Here is a 16,977-nt window from a genome sequence, read left to right as displayed (position 1 = left end):
TTTTTTCCATACCTCCAGTTCTAGGAAACACAGAATGGGGGGGACATTATTATTTCCACAACAACTCTAAGGTATATTAATGACATAGTAAAATGTTGAAAATGAGTGGTAAGTAAATGCACATTCCAGTTACTGGAAGTTACTTTTCACCAAAGTGATAATATAGACATGAGAAATGACAAAATGTGCACACATCCACTGACCCATTAACAGCATTTATTCGTTTTAAACTCAAAATACCATACATGTTTTCAACTCCAGTCAAACAGGATCTGTGCAATACCACCATGTATTTCAACTACTGATTTTAACCAGTACAACTAAAACAGAATGCTGAAATGATATTACATTTGCAAACATATCTTATGTTGGCAGGATACTTCAAAAGATGATTCATTTCTTTGAGCTTGCTGAAACTGAATTCGTCTATCTATTCACTATCAGTGACGTAAATAGGTTTTCAATGTAATGGGTTTCCGGGATGTAATTGGGTCCCAGGGATATTTTAAGAGTTCTACTTCAACAACGTTAAGAGTACAGTACTGAGTACAGTATTGCATCCCAGGACAACCGGAGGGTGACATGATTGCATCCTTTCTCAATTTAGTGAGTCTAAGGATGCAGGATATTTGCATCACTGCACTATAGAATATGAATTTCTGAGCAATCACACATTCTTTGCATTGGTGTCATAATGTTCTAGCCTGGCTCCAGTCCCTGAATCGCTAGCCAAGCCCATTAAAATATAAATGTTTGTGTTCGTTTTCTCTGCAGAACTCAATTTCCACAAGAAATATGTTGCAGCCTTTAGTCATTAAATTACACTTTCACAGCTTCAACTGGAACATTTGTGCATATTTAATTATGACTAATCAGATAATAATACACAGACCTGGGGTTTTGTGATTCAGACTTCATACAGAGATAATCTAGTCTCCTCCACTCAGTCAACAGATGTCCATTCATATTAAACAGGCACAGTGACCAATATGATCGTGCACTGCTCAGACACTTTTAACAGGACATATTTGCTGTGTGAATCAAACCACAACCCAATGGTTACAAGATACATCTCTCATCCTCTCAGTCACTCTTCCTACTTCTGCTCTTCTCAGAGGCCTCCTGCCTGCACAACCCCCTCCTCCCCAGCTTCTCCTCCTCCTGTTCTCCCTTTTCTTTTCCTCAACATGTTACTTCATTTTGTCCTTCTCTTTCTGCTTCTTCTCTCCTACGGCATCCTGACTACCACCTCTCCCTCCATCACCACCTTCTCATCCCGTTGGACAGAGCATCTCACAGTGATGAAGGCCAAATTCATCTTGACCTTCCTCACCGTGGCCAGAGCCTGCACCTCCTCTCCCAGGTAGAGGGGAGCCGGGAATCGGATATCCTGCCGGAGGAGGACTGATCCGGGGCCTGGGAGCTTGGTGCCGAGGACAGCACCCACCAAGCCGTTCACCAGGACTCCATGGACCACCGGGGATGTGAATGGAGAGGAGGTGCTGCCCGACGCAGGGGAGGAGGTGCTGAGGCAGGCTGGGTTTACGTGGATGGGGTTTGTGTCTCCCGTCAGCTCAGAGAACAGCTCCAGGTCACGGGAAGTGAAAGACCTTACGAGGGAGGCACTCTGGCCGACGTAGAGGAGGCGCAGGGAGAGGTGGAAGGGAGGAGAGGTGGTGAGAGGAGGACGTGGTCCAATTGGTGTCTGAGCAGCACTTATGATCCAAGAGTGAAAAGGTGGGCGTGACCTTGGAAGGATGAGTCTCCACAGGTAACTCATTTCCACTGTGTGTGTGGTGTGTGTGTGTGTGTGTGTGTGTGTGTGTGTGTGTGCATGCGTGTGTGTCAGTCTAGCTTTAGTTCCCTGCTATTGCCAGACAGAGCCAACAGGAAAGGAGAGACCTGGAGAATCAAACGCACACAAGAGCACATCCGTCACATTACCGGTCACACACCAGTGTCAGAAACATCAAAGGAGAAAGACTGAGATTGATCATAGACAAAAATAGAACATAAATGTAGCCAGAGGTTATGAGCACCATAAAAGAAAATGTATTTACCACTAAACAAAACATGCATAGACAGAGACCTAGACAAGTCTTCTAGATTGCCAAAATGAATTAAATTACCCCCGCAGTTTTCTGTAAATATGCTTTTAGTGCTCCTAGTATTGATGATTACATGTATTGTATGTCTTGAATTGAAATCTAACACACTCCATTATTAATTGTATTAGCTGCAGTTGCATTGCTTACATCATGGTGTACTATAAGGTAAGACATGTTTTTAACCTATACAGGCGAACAAATAACTATAAAACTATTTCATGCCCCTTTAGTAATACTACAATTATTGACCTGTTGCATCATGAAGGCACAGCGTTGTTTCTGATAGAATCCCAACAGAGTCAGAGAGCTCCACAACTTTACCAGACCTCTGTAAAAGACACACACAGACACACACACACACAAACTAAATGAAACACATTGCCCTGGTCTCCTCACCATTACTCAAGTAAAACCAAGCCAGGTGTTAAGAAAATGATTTAAAAAAACGAATTCCCCACACCAAAAACCATCATTATCAATAATCTGGATTATAATATTAGGCAAAAACAATCAGGATGGCCATTAGAGCTATAAGCATGCACTCCTCCTAACATATGATACACATAGAACAGACAGGCTGATATTTTAGGAATGCATGGGAACGGGGAAGATCTCAGAAAGATCTCAAGGTTATGATCATTATCTACACGAATAAGGACTGCTTGCATTTCACACACTGGAGTAGAGAACTGCATTGGCAATTTGGCATCTACTGAATGCACTTCTTTGTGCACATAGTACACACTGTAAAAATCTAAAAATCAACAAGTGTCGGTTTAATTCAACAAGATAGAAAGATAAAATTCCATGACAGCGTGTACTATTACTCAGAAATACATTCCTCAACATAACAAATTGATTTAAACAGTGATTACCTGCTGTAAACGCGCAGAACAAAAGTGAGAGAGTCCTTTTCATACGATAACAGGTCAAAGGGAAATGCAGCACCAACCTGACAGACAGACAGACAGACGGAGGTTTAACTTTAGTGATTGGTTATCATTTTTGTAAATATGCACTGTCTGTACTGTAGAGCAGATTATAATACGAGGCAGTTTGGGCACCTTCACTCAAAATACACAGGCCGTAAGTTATTCAGTCATCTTACCTCTCCATAAAGGTTTTGGAGGCCTTGAATTATCAACGTCTTTAGCTCCACAGCACTCGGTACATCTTGATTCCCCAACACACTGAATAAACGAACACGCACACACAATACTATCAGAACAACTACATGGATCGAGGTCTTTGAAATTGGTGAAGTTATAACAAAGAAACTAACATACTAGTACATACACATGACTCAGATACAACAGAACCTCACACACTGACATACAGTTTAATTAGCACAGTAGCAATACTATGATTATACTTACAGAGAAACCTTCAAATAGTGATACCGTGATGCGTTTTTCAACACGACTCTTTGGAAAGCTGCAGATTCTTCCGTTCTGTCAGTGTGCTGCATTCTACTGGATTTACAACCCCACACACGTCCTTAATGACAATGAGGGATATGGTTAGATTTCTGGGGACCTGAGACGTGAAGACTCGCAATGCACACTGCGCCGGGCAGCACACCCCCCACGCCTCCGCCTCCCAGTTCTTCTGCCCCTTTTTCCATACGGTTGTCACGTTTTCCTTTTACTTTATACCTGATGTAAAGAAGCCTTAGTGCTTTAAGCATAACAACAATATCATTTGAAAATGTATAGATGTCTCTTCAACAAATTGCGGTGTTGTAATTCAATGTTTAGGCAAAGCGATGCAGGCCTAATTATTATATTATGTTCATTCCATACCAAAAGTCTGTGTGTGTGTGTGTGTGTGTGTGTGTGTGTGTGTGTGTGTGTGTGTGTGATTCTGATCGGTCATCTCTGCAGAAGAACTGGTATATGCCCTGATCATATGTCTATGATCAGGGCAGTGTGCATTGCAAGTCTTCGCACCTGAGACACACTTACAGCTCGTATAAAATATCGTCATCAACATCATGGTCCAGATATGGGATATAGATTGATTGACTGATATTTGTATTAATAATATACTGGTATTGCATATACACCTGACCATTTTTGTGGCCCTTTAATGGCTGTGTAAAATTAATTTGTCTGACAGAGAATAAAATCAATAATTAGTTAATGCGATTTCGCCCACATTTCCGTTGTCTCCTATATCCACGTTATGCATCTTTACATCTCACAAACACTCAAGCGGCGCCGCTCTCCGTGAACGGAGGGTATGTACATCTGCATCCCATTAATAACCGATCAGAGACCCTATGGCAGCGACGTCCAGACTTTAGAAAAGCTAACAGAGGGTCCCGAAAGGGGCTATGGTGTTACCTAGCTTTAATAATGTTATGGTTGAAATTAGCCCTGAAACATGACTCTCGTATTAATCATCATGGCAGTCATGTTTCAGGGCTAGGTTGAAATGTACATAATCAATCAGCCTATCCTCCTATCTCCTATTAAATTAATATGAAGTGAAGGACCCCAATGATGGAAACTATTGAACTGTACTTTCTGTGCTTTTTTTCCGCAAACTTTTAATAAAGTTACATTGGAAGTTGATGCTGACACAACTCACACAACATTGCTGTTATAGCACCGGTCCAGTATTTACAGCGAGTGAGAGAGACTCGCTGTATTAAGCACTGGACCAGAGCTACATTGCTGTGTGCTAGCCAGCGCGTTAGCATTGTTAGCTAATATAGAGATAGGCTCATGCATTAGACATCGTTCAGTCTGTTACTTACCAGCCACATGAATCTTTTATTGACGGGTAATAAACACACGGCAACCTATATGCAGGTAGAATAGTAAACGATCAATACAATTGTACAGTTTGCAACTTTGCACCAAAGTGATACCCTTCAAACAACGCACGGCACATGCGTATAGTTCTTCATAAACAAACCATACTAACTGGGCATTGGGCAACCAAGTAAGTTGAAGTAACCAATTGTAACACGACGACCGTTCGGGCTATGGGACACACTTACTCACGCGCAGAGCATGAATTGACCTATGGAATTGTCTGTCTGTCTGTCTGTCTGTCTGTCTGTCTGTCTGTCTGTCTGTCTGTCAAAAAAATGTACAGTAAAGTACTTATTGTCTCTGCCAATCATGCAGTGTGTAAGTCTTCCAGAAGAGGGAGTGCTTCTCCAATTGATCCAGGGAAGGATCTCTTCTTGTTCTTATTTTGCTTTTGCATGGGAGCTTCAAAATAGACGACATTTATCTTGGTCACTGGGACTGGGAGTTAGTTTTGTTTGCCAAAACCTTTAAATGTTCATATTTATTTCATTCCTTAATATAAAATGGATTATATTTCTGCAACTGTGCAAAATGCTACTTGTCGGGCCTGATCCTATAGCCTATCGTACGGCATACTATAGCGCGCCGTTTTTCATCATTTTTGATGATTTGACAAAAATGAAAAAAAATGAAAAAAACGATGGGTTATAGCCATTGTTTTTTGAAATTTTGAAAAAAAAAGTTATCCTCGTTTCTCATCATTTTGGACCATGGGCTATAGCCTATATCGTACAGCATACTATAGCGCGCCGTTTTTCATCATTTTTGATGATTTGACAAAAATGAAAAAATGAAAAAAACGATGGGTTATAGCCCATGTTTTTTTCATGTTTTTTGAAATTTTGAAAAAATAAATCCAGGCCCATGAATTAGAGGATAAAGCTCACATGTTACCCAAATAGTTGAATACACAAAAGCTAAGGCACTGGTGTCGTACTTCTGGTTTACCGGAACGGGGTTCAACTCCCTGCAGTGCCCTGCTCAATGTGTTGTATTTACCGGAAAAATTGAGTGTTGCGGAGGATGAGAAACATTAGCAAATTACGGAGTGTTGCGGAGGATGAGAAACATTAGCAAAATGCGGAAATTGCGGAAAAATTGCGGAAATTGCGCGGAAATTGCGGAAATTGCTAAATTGCAGAAATTGCGGGAAATAGCGGAAATTGTGAAATTTCGGAAATTGCGAAATTGCGGAAAAATGCTAATTTTGTACTAATTTGAAGTGTCGTGCTTTTCTCCTCAAAATGTGCATAATCTTTCATCATTGGGCATACATTCGGGTACACCCAATGTTAACAATGGGATTCAGGTTCAAAATCAGCTAAATCATGTTATTATTTAATAACACTGGCTTTTAACAGAGTATTTTATTGCATAACATTGTTACATTAACATCAGAGTACCTGCTTTCATAATGTTGTTGTTTTACTGTAGGTCAAAGGACATGTTTTTCATTCCATGAGAAGTGTTGAGCTCAGCTCAGAATACAGCTGGCTCTTTTTAAACTAGTGTTCCACTCCCTTAATTTAATTATAGGTTGTCTTTACTGAGACAGATGATGGGAAAGCTAAGATGTACACACACAGTGTAAGACAGAAAGACTGTGCGACTGTTGGGGCTATAGAGGAGATGAACAGTAGGACAGAAGAGTGAGAGAGAGGGAATATAGGAAAAGTGTAGTAGTGTGTAGGAGAGACTAGCAGCAACTGAGCGGGAGACAGTGTGGTACTGACAGATAGGAACGCTGAGAGTGAGACACTGCTGTGAAGGACAGACAGAATAGTAGCCTACGATGGCTGAGAGGCAGACAATGTAGTAGAGACAGACAGTACAGGGAAGACAGACAGACAGCATGGCTGCTGAGAGGGAGATGGACTGTAAGACAACTGAGAGACATTGTAGACAGACAGACAGACAGAAGGACAACTGGGATGAAGATAGTGTCAGACATGCAAACAATAGGACCAGTAAGACGCCCTGAGGGCGAGAAGCGAGGGCGAGGTCGCGCGCATGCATCCGCCTGGGTGATGTCAGACTGCTGGGTGAGTGATGGCCCTTTGGCATGGGGGGTCAGATCAACATATGGAATGAATTCTGTACTGGCCATAATATGGAGTGTCTTGAGTGTACAGGTTTTTGATGGGGTCGGATCAACATATGGAATGTCAGAACAGGTCAGCTCCATATATGAAGATCTAAGGGTGGCAGCAGGGCCAGTGTCTTGAGTGTACAGGGTTTGGATGAGGGCCCAGGTAGGGCCGGGCCTTAATTTTCGGGACTGTTGAGAACTCTAATAACTTTGGGGCGGGCCCGTCTAAAGTTTGAATGGACAGGTATCAGTTAAAAGGGAGACATCGGCACCTTGGCTGGTAATCCAGTCTGGCAGTGTGCCGCGGGTTCGACTCCCGATCCCGACGGCCCTTACTGCATGGCGTGATGTCACAAGGTATAACCATATATGGAGGCGACAACGCAGGCCACAACGGAAATACAGGTTTTCATAGTAAACTGCGACCTACAGTCGCAATAACTGAAAGGGTTGAAATAGACTATACTTATTGCGGGAGACAGTAGGACTGCGGAGAGGGAGACGGTTAGCCCAGCACCGCAGTATAATCTTTCTGTTAATGAAAGCAGAACACAAGCACCCCTTCTCTCTATTTCTGAGGGGGAAAAAAGGAATTCCAACATTCCACAGGACAGCGTTCCTGGCTCCTTACATCACTGTGGAATCAGGCTGACAGACGTTTCCTACACCATGTCAGGAAAACAGAGATTACAGGCTATTTTTATAGAATGAATGAGACATAACGGTGATGGAATTTGTTTTCTTTGGTGGCTTTGAAGCTTTTAAAAGACTGATAATTCAAAATGTGCGCGAGCGTGTGTGTGTGTGTGTGTGTGTGTGTGTGTGTGACTGTGCGTGTGTATAAAATATGGTTTTGTACATGTTCCTTACTTCCTTACAGCACATTAGCATTATCTTACTGATTCTTTAACCTACTGATCGATCTCGTCTGTTTGTTTCATTATGATAACCATTCATATGGATATATATCTCATAATTGTTATACACTGAACAATGGTTTAAACTTTAAAGCCTCACTATATGTAACATTTTGTTTGGTAAGAGTGTGTATGTTAATACAATGTAATTTATACAATGTTGTCTCCCTGCTCTTCAATTGAGACATTTAGATCTCACATAGATACAGGATCTGACAGGAATTCAGCACGTGTGAGGAAACATCATGCTGCAAATCTAAATAGAAGAGGAAAGTTACATATAGCGCTGCTTTAACATAACCATGCCCACTCACAAATAAACACACAAATATACATAAACATAAACACACACACACGCATCCCATGTAAGAAAATGTGTCCTCATTCCAAAGTTTTCTCCATGTCCAATAATACGATATGACATGTATTTTAATTTAAATAAACTTTATTACAACCTAAAACTTTAACTTTACTTAAGGGCATATGGCAGGCTTGCCCCCAAAACGCGCACATCATTTCTGAAGCTGCATGCAATCCATAACTACTTTAGTAAATCATTTTTTATTTTAACCAATCTGTATGGTGAGAAATGTATATCCTTGACCTTTCCCCAACCAAACCTGTAATGTACCCAGCTGTGCCCAGAAGTAGAAATTGCAGTGTTCGCTTTGGAGACCCAGGTTCGAATGCCGGGTTAGAGACATAAATGTTATGGATTGCAGCTTTCATTTACATAACATCACACTACAATACTTGATCATGGGTCGCTTGCATCATTAAAGGAAAACTTTGACATATCCCATTGTTCTGAAACCAAAGAGATTATAGTGTGGGGGAAAAAAACCCCGTGTCGTGCTTTTCTCCTCAAAATGTGCATAATCTTTCATCATTGGGCATACATTCGGGTACACCCAATGTTAACAATGGGATTTAGGTTCAAAATCAGCTAAATGTTATTATTTATTTCAGGATTTCAGATAATGTGCAAATGTACTTCACAACCTACTACAACAACAACAACAAAAATATTATAATCACACCCAACACATTAGCTTTTCTTTTCACGACTCAATCTCTCTGCCTGCCTGTCTACCATACAAAAAGTAATTGAATTGCCTTTGAATATATCAGTAATGGTATGGCATATATAGCCTACTGTACGTTGTCCAGTATAACGCAAAAAAGATGCTTCTGCTAATTATTCAATTCCCAGTGAAGTTTGCCGTTTCAGTACACTGAGGTCATTTTTGACAATGAAGTTCATATCCTGTTTCCATTATATATCTTTGTCACAAGTTTTTAACCACATTTGAGGGATCATTGCAAAACTGTGTGATAATATAAAGACTGTACTGTACTGTACTGTACTGTACTGTACTGTACTGTACTGTACTGTACTGTACTGTACTGTACTGTACTGTACTGTACACATACATCATCAGTGAATATTCATGTTGCCGTTTTTCTTTTACTTGAGGTCCAGTTCTATAAATCTTTATCGTAAAAAAATAACAAGCTAATACTTTAATAAGATAAATGACAGCTAAATGAGTAGTTAATTCTCTCTCTTCTCATGTTCTCTCTGCAAGACGACAAATGCTGATTCATTCTTCAACATAGCTGTCCATGTAAACAAATAATATGTTAAAATTTACCACAATAATAAATTAGCTTTCTTCCTATCTCAAGTGAAATGATTCAAATTCAACATACAACTATTTATACAAAAATAAGCTGATTTAAATTGCTCTCTTCTAATATCGTTTTGTTTGTATCCAGTATTGGTCTATATGAAACCGACTTCATATAAACATTATCGGCTAAATCAATCAATTCCTAATCCAGTGTGTTATTTGATCTTGAGGTCACATTGTAAGATTTAAAACAAACAATGGAACAACACACCACTCGTTGCTCATGTTTCAATGTTTTTGTATTTTGAGCCCCAGTCATTCAACTAAGCACTTCTCTAAGTACTTTGCTAAAGTACTGCACTAAGTCTTACACTAAATATTTATATTAGAATGAGTGCAAGACTTACTGTTTCGTCCTCTGTGACATATCTCCTCTCACTCTTATTACACTGTAAAACCCTGAGTACTGGTATTTATTTAACTCTGAGTCTACAAAGGGATTTGCAGTGTTTCTCTCTTCATTCATTCAGTCTTTTATGTCAACACCTATCTCTCTCTCTCTTTGAATTTCTCTCTCAACGCACACACGCACAACTACACAACTACACTGCTGCTGCTACTACTACTACCATACTACAACTATTGCTACTGCACTACTACTATGACTACTATTATTACTACAACTCCATTGGTACAATTACCATTATAACAGCGCTGATATGACAAGGTGTAATGTCACATTCACCGGTGTGTGTGTGTGTGTGTGTGTGTGTGTGTGTGTGTGTGTGTGTGTGTGTGTGTGTGTGTGTGTGTGTGTGTGTGTGTGTGTGTGTGTGTGTGTCATTGTGAACAGACACAGGGTGTGTCCAGACTCTGTCCACAGCGCCAGCAGCAGTAGTGGTCATGATGCCATGTCCGTCCATCTGTCCCCGAATGGAAAGACTGACAAAATATAAGCTGGGAGAGGAGAGGAGAGGAGAGGAGAGGAGAGGAGAGGAGAGGAGAGGAGAGGAGAGGAGAGGAGAGGAGAGGAGAGGAGCGGAGCTTTGGTCATTGCTTTGGTCTTCACTTTACAAGTGGTTATGGTTCAATTTAATGTTAATTTATTGTTAAGTTTAAAGTCATGGTTAGTGATTATTAAGGAGCGAATGTATGTACAGTGTGTACATACATGCTTGTGTGTGCACGCGTGCGTGTGTGTGTCTCTCACCTCATCACACCCAGAGCAGCGCGGCCAGACAGACTGACAATAGTGTCGGCCACATAGCAGCTTCTGATTAGTCCAGAAGTACACCAGGTCCACCAATCCCTGGCCACACTCTGAACATAGGAAGCAGCCAGGGTGCCAACGGTAGTCATGGTAACCAGCACGCTCGGCATAAACAACCAGAGAGTCGCTTGTGATCTCGCCATGACAACCGGTACAAAACTGCAGAGGAGAGTAGAGGTTTATGTCATGAAAACACAGGATCTAATATTTAATAATAATAATAATAATGTTGACACTTTATCTGTTATCTGACACTTTGAGCATGTTTCTCACATATTCAGTCATGATGTCTGGATTCTGCGTTCCATTGGTAGAGCCAGCAGGGTGTTCTGCCTTGCTGTTGGTGGCGCTACCCTGGTCCTTGGTCTCCTTTGCTCTCCTCTGATTGGCTGCTTCTGCCAGAGCCCCTCCTTCAGTGGGAAGGCCCACCTCCCCCACCCCCAGCACTTCCTGTTTGTAACCTTTCACGAACAACAACATGGAGGAGATCTAGAAGGAGAGAAGACCAGATGCAGTATTTTCTTGTTTTATTTGCTGTCTTGGACGCTGGTATTCACGTGGTACTGCTCTAGTATAGAGGGTATGCGCATGCATTAAATGAGTGGAAAATCGAGTGGCAAAGTTAGTGGCAAAGTGAGTTTAACGTTGTTCAATGCAATCAGATAGCACTTTTCTCTTTGGATGTATGGGCTTATTGTAAGGCCAGAAAGTAGCTTTTTGCCACTCAGTAGGCATTCCCGCAGAACCTGCCACGGGTATACCCCGGGTATGATGATGATGATGTCACGCACATACCCTCTAGTTGATGTCTGCACAAGCCTGTGATTTGAGCCCATTTGTCGCACCTGTTTGCGCTTGATTATGTTTTGGGCCCAAACAGATTCGGCGGCTTGAAAACCTTCAGTAATACGACGCAACATAACGCAATGCAAAGTATTGCAATTTATTGTAATGAAATATGATGTGATGATGGATTGTTTTGTGCTGTAATGTGATATAATGTAATCCATTGTTTTCCGACCTCGTCCTCGCTTGTTGTCAGGCTCTGACACTTCATGGGGTCCTGGTCATAGACAGGTAGTTGTCCAAGGAGCTGCCTGCGCCGATACAACACTCCCTCTGTCCCTGAGATGGGTCGCCTGTTCTCTGGGAGCGAGTCCTGCATGTACTGCATAGCCTAGAGGAGAGGAGAGGAGGTTCATAGGAGAAGTATGGAAGAGTACTCAAGGACCACGTACACACACACACACACACACACACACACACACACACACAAGAGTAGGCCTATATAACAGATAACAGAAGTACTGTAGGCTATTTTGGTGCCAGCGCTACCTCTGCACTTTACTTGGCACTCTTGGTTAAAAGCACTGTGATGAGAGGTGCTAAAAGTAGAAGATCTTTGTAACTTTTAGGGGATGTGTTTTTGTCCAGAGCACTCGTATGTGTTTTGAATTGTTTATACTACTGAATTGCATATTTATACTATATGCTGGAAATACCAGCAGCATAATTTCATTCAACTTTGGGCTTTTTGGATGAGGGTTTTAGAAGCGTTGGGTTGGGTGAGCCACCTGGAAAAGAATGCTTTGGTGGACACATGATACGCATCTAAAAGGAGGACAGGAGAGGCGGGTTCTGACCAGTTTCTGCGTGAGTCCAAATGGAGTCCAATCGTAGTAGGTGGTGTTGAAGGAGGGGTCTTTGCGGGTCACGACGGGATTGGTCACTGTCATCCTGTTCCTTTTGTACAGACGCAGGCCCCCCGCCCCTTTCACCTTGGCCGTCAAATGAGAGCACGGCGAGTCGGTCAGCAGTCGCCCCATTCGCTGGTCGTCATCTGCATCACTTCCAGGGGCGTGGTCAACAGCGCTGCAGCCGCATGCCACACACACCTTACTGTGGAGGTTTATTATTATTATTATTAAAAAAGTGGGGTGGCATTTCGCAAGTTCTGAATCGCCTTCGCGTTTGAGTAAACAGTACGCGCTGCGATTGGCCAGTAGCCACTATGAGTGGCAGTCAGGGCAAACGCTCTCGCCAGAACATGATTTACTATTCTGTCCATATCGCAACTCGAACAGGGCTGAGTCGGCTAAGCGAACGTTCGACACGGCAACTCGCACGGTTTAGCGCACTCAGTGATGTCTCACGTGGCTCAAGTTCACTCTGACTACAGTGTAGTTAAGTATGATGAATTAGGGCGTCACGTTACAATAAAAAAAACTGTGTTTCATCATCATTTATGTACATGTATCATACAATAGCAGCAAGTTTAAATGTTATCGCATTGCAGTGGAACATTGTTTCTTTTTCCTCCACACCTAACCTCGTTTTAAATGTAAACCAAAGTATGGTATTATAAACTAAATGTTGTAAAAATGTTTAAAAAAATAGCAATTTGGGATTAGGCTTGTAGTTTGCTACAGGGTATATCACAAATGAATTTGTCACCTTAAGACTTTCACCTGCCCTCCTTCATGTGTTTCCAGGCCTAGCAGTAAAAGAGAGACCAAAAGAGAAAGACATTACCTCCAGGAATGCATTTTGAGTTCAGAACAGCTCTCCTTGCACAGACACCCTGTGCCTCCTCTCTTCTCCCCTTCTGTGACTCCTCCTGCTCCTCCATCATGCTGTCCCACATTCATCTGACAGGAGAGATGAAGAGACTATGTCAGAGTGTTGCTGAGGTGAATGTTAGTGTTGATGACACTCGGTGGACAAGCTTAGGTTGAAAATTGGTGAACTGCTCCTTTATTGGGGCTACCATTGACCAAAGCCGATTTTGGCAGGCCCCAGCTGATGCAAAAAATTATCACACAATTTCTAAATTGCTATTCATAAAACAATTTAAAAAAAAGAATCCTATGAAATACAATCATGAAAAGTATGTCCAGAACATCACAGTAGAGAAACAATATATTTTTTAATTTATTGCCTTATTACTTTTATGGCTTGACCCCGTCTATCGCTGCTTGCAGCTATATTTCTTCTTCTTCTTATTATTATTATTATTATTCATAATAATCTCTTGCAGAAACCATGAAAAAAGACACTTGAGTCATTGTTGCCACACTGGCTTGTTGAATGTTATAGAGGTGACAGCACAAGGTTATAGCTTTCACCATGTACCTGCCCAACACGCACATGCATACGCACGCACGCACGCACACACGCACGCACGCACGCACGCACGCACGCACGCACGCACAAGAGACAGAGAGCGAGTAGCAGGTGTGAAGTTAGCAGGGGGAGCTTGTTGAAAAGGTCACAGTCAAGTTGATGGCTGACACCTTCTAAACATAACACTAGACAACACAAGACAATAGCCAGTGCCGTCGCTACCTATACGCGCAATACGCACTGCGAGTAGGGCAACACACCGAGGGGGGTGCAACAAAATGTGCCAAAAAGTCCTAAGCCAACCCTCAAAATAACAAATTTCTCTGCGGCTCCGCCGCGTAATCCTCCAGCAGGCTGTGTGCCTCAAAAACAGCAAAAATAGCCAATCTGGATGAGGAATAGCAGCGCTCTCGCCTCTCGTCGGGAGAGGGGGGCAGCACAAATATCCTACGAGTAGGGCAACCAAAGGGTCAGCTAAACCCTGACAATAGCCTAGATAGAACACAACACAGAAATGCAACAACAATGCTCATAACTCAGCATATATCATTCACAAGTCACAACACAATACTAGACATTGTTAGATTTACATAGGACCACAATGGAAACAAGCCCTCTGGGATTTAGTTTTGTATCCTTTTAGCATTATTGTATAACTGTACCTATGCAGTGTACTTTTTGTACCAAAGTATCTATCAATCAATCTAAATTTGTTTTAGACTGTTGAAATATGCAAAATAAATATTAGTAGTAATATCAGACAGACAGACAGACTGTGCATGTGTATGTGTTTTGTTTTGGGGTGTCTGGGAGACTGACAGACAAACAAGCTGTTTGGATGCCATCACATCAACAGAGTAACATGTATGCTGGAACTTCACACAAGCTCTTTCACACAAGGGATTTTCTACTCTCTGTGTGTGTGTGTGTGTGTGTGTGTGTGTGTGTGTGTGTGTGTGTGTGTGTGTGTGTGTGTGTGTGTGTGTGTGTGTGTGTGTGTGTGTGTGTGTGAGATCAACTTCCAAAGGTCATAGTCATTTGAGTCATTCAGACAGATCAACACATCTCCACCTCTGTCTATCTCACACACACACACACACACACACACACACACACACACACACACACACACACACACACACACACACACACACACACACACACACACACACACACACACACACACACACACACACACACACACACACACACACACACACACACACTCTCTTTTGGGCATGTCATGTCATAGGTGCAAAATGTGACTAAATAGCTTATAGATTTCAATACTTTTGCACAACACCATATGCATGTGCAATATTGTTTTTTAGTTAATCGAAAAATGTATCACTGAGAAAATAATCAATAGTTTCAGCCCTAGCAGAGATCAAATGAAGAAAGCCAGACAGACAGACAGTACTATGAAAGTTGAGAGGGAGACAGTGTAGACAGATAGTATGAAAGCTGGAGGGAGACAGTAGAGGACATAGGAATGAAGGCTCCGGTGGGATGTGATCCTAGAACAGTAGGGGTTTGGGGAGGATTAACCACCATGCTATCTATGGACATTGTGGTAAGAGGTCATTTCAACAACACACACCTGCTTATTTCAGATGTATGAGTCCTGACTCCACTTCCTAGTGAAACAACACTAACAGTCTGTCGGACAGAGAAAATCTAGAGTAGATGCCACTGAACACCACTGTCTGTACTAGATACAAGCAAGACATACTGTATGTCACTAATAGTCTGTCGTACAGAGACCACTAGTTGTCTGTCCTTCAAAGACAAACAACAGTAACAATAAGAAAGATACCTGGGCACTTCAACTTTACTAAACTAATACTGGAGCACTAAAGTCTGGGTCTGTATTAATTTTGCACCGATGACTACAGTAACAGTAGTCAGTTACTCCCACAGAGACAAACTACACAAATTGTCAAAGGGCACATTACACTAACACTGTAATGTGTTAGTGTCAAAGGGTACATTACACTAACACTGTCCTACGGACTGTACGGAGACACTGTGTCTTTCTTTACAGTTATATACAGTACATACAGTAATATTAAACAAAACAAACTCATTTTAATGTTAATGCTGATCTAGGATCCGATCCTTGTACTACACTATGCTTGTAATGATGCAATTATGGTATCATGTAATGATGATCTGGGATATGATCTTTAACACTAGCCTAGGCTGGTTTATTGTGTCGCTGGTGATCTACAGTAGGATCTGAACAGACTTGTTAAGCAGCTGACTGTAAACTGTAAAGCATAAACGCAAATTATTTTGAAACAACAAAAAATGATTTATGGAACATTTTGACTGAACAATGAAAGCATTTTTGTTTTGGGTTTTTTGCCAATAAAATATGAATTCTCAATAACAAAGCTGGATGCTGTGTCCTACCTTCTCCATGGCGCCTGTCATTCCTTTTATCTCCATTGTGTTGTTGTGGTTTGTATTGTTCTTGTTGGTCCAAGTGTTCCAAACACTCTGTGTGTTCCCCTCCTCTCTTCCTCCTTTCCTCTCCTCTTCTGTCCTCTTTTCTTTTCCTTATTCCACTCCTCTCCCCTTTTCTTTTCCTTATTCCACTCCTCTCCTCTCTTCTCGATTGTCTTGTCGTTGAGTTTGAACTCCTTCTGTGTTTCCCTCGCGGCAGGCTGTTCTTGGTTCAGCTGATCTTAGTCGTTACCTCCACGTCCACATGTAGCCCTTTCTTCCTTTCTTAGTCCAGGATCAAATCCTACAAAGCCTGAATGCTGTCCTGCGTCTCTGTCTTTCAGGCGTCTCTGTCCTGCGTCTCGGTCTTCCAGGCATCTACATACTGTACAGTAGAGACAGAAATTAGAGGAGTGAGCAGAGAACAAACACCCTTCTGATGTCATCAATGAAACTCCTACAAATGAGTGACTGTACATTCTTACTCACTCCAGCCAGACAGGCAGGCATGCAGGCAGGCAGGCAGGCAGGCACAGTTCTACATAGACACCTTAACTCCATTACAG

The 16,977-nt window shown here is 41.9% G+C and overlaps 2 protein-coding genes across 4 annotated transcripts in view; both read right to left on the bottom strand.

Annotated features, from left to right (window-relative positions):
* Positions 1-209: 209 nt before the first annotated feature.
* On the bottom strand, positions 210-5,035 carry rpp14 (ribonuclease P/MRP 14 subunit). Of its 2 annotated transcripts, XM_080788903.1 has the most exons (6): positions 4,870-5,035; positions 3,485-3,605; positions 3,217-3,298; positions 2,984-3,060; positions 2,358-2,436; positions 1,709-1,902 (listed from the first exon to the last, which is right to left on the bottom strand). In XM_080788903.1, the coding sequence occupies exons 2-6, from the start codon at positions 3,574-3,576 to the stop codon at positions 1,846-1,848; spliced, it is 387 nt and encodes a 128-aa protein (XP_080645029.1). In that variant the 5' UTR covers positions 3,577-3,605; positions 4,870-5,035; the 3' UTR covers positions 1,709-1,845. The 2 variants fall into 2 exon arrangements, with proteins under 2 accessions (XP_080645028.1, XP_080645029.1); XM_080788902.1 differs by lacking the exons at positions 2,984-3,060; positions 3,217-3,298; positions 3,485-3,605; positions 4,870-5,035 and having other exon boundaries at positions 210-1,902; positions 2,358-2,432.
* A 3,341-nt stretch (positions 5,036-8,376) lies between these two features.
* lmcd1 (LIM and cysteine-rich domains 1) overlaps positions 8,377-16,977 on the bottom strand; it is an 8,831-nt gene continuing 230 nt past the window's right edge. The window contains exons 2-8 of one of the 2 annotated variants that reach the window (XM_080777704.1): positions 16,379-16,796; positions 13,373-13,488; positions 12,484-12,739; positions 11,862-12,017; positions 11,114-11,329; positions 10,781-10,999; positions 8,377-10,527 (exon numbers count right to left, since the gene is read on the bottom strand). In XM_080777704.1, coding sequence (XP_080633830.1) covers positions 10,411-10,527; positions 10,781-10,999; positions 11,114-11,329; positions 11,862-12,017; positions 12,484-12,739; positions 13,373-13,488; positions 16,379-16,414 — 1,116 coding nt within the window. In that variant the 5' untranslated portion in view covers positions 16,415-16,796 and the 3' untranslated portion in view covers positions 8,377-10,410. The remainder of the gene's footprint in view (positions 10,528-10,780; positions 11,000-11,113; positions 11,330-11,861; positions 12,018-12,483; positions 12,740-13,372; positions 13,489-16,378; positions 16,797-16,977) is intronic. The other variant, XM_080777705.1, reaches the window with a different exon arrangement.

Source organism: Protomyctophum bolini (assembly GCF_963924005.1).
Source record: "Protomyctophum bolini genome assembly, chromosome: 2".
Classification (NCBI taxonomy): domain Eukaryota; kingdom Metazoa; phylum Chordata; class Actinopteri; order Myctophiformes; family Myctophidae; genus Protomyctophum; species Protomyctophum bolini.
This window is presented reverse-complemented; position numbering and strand designations above follow the sequence as displayed.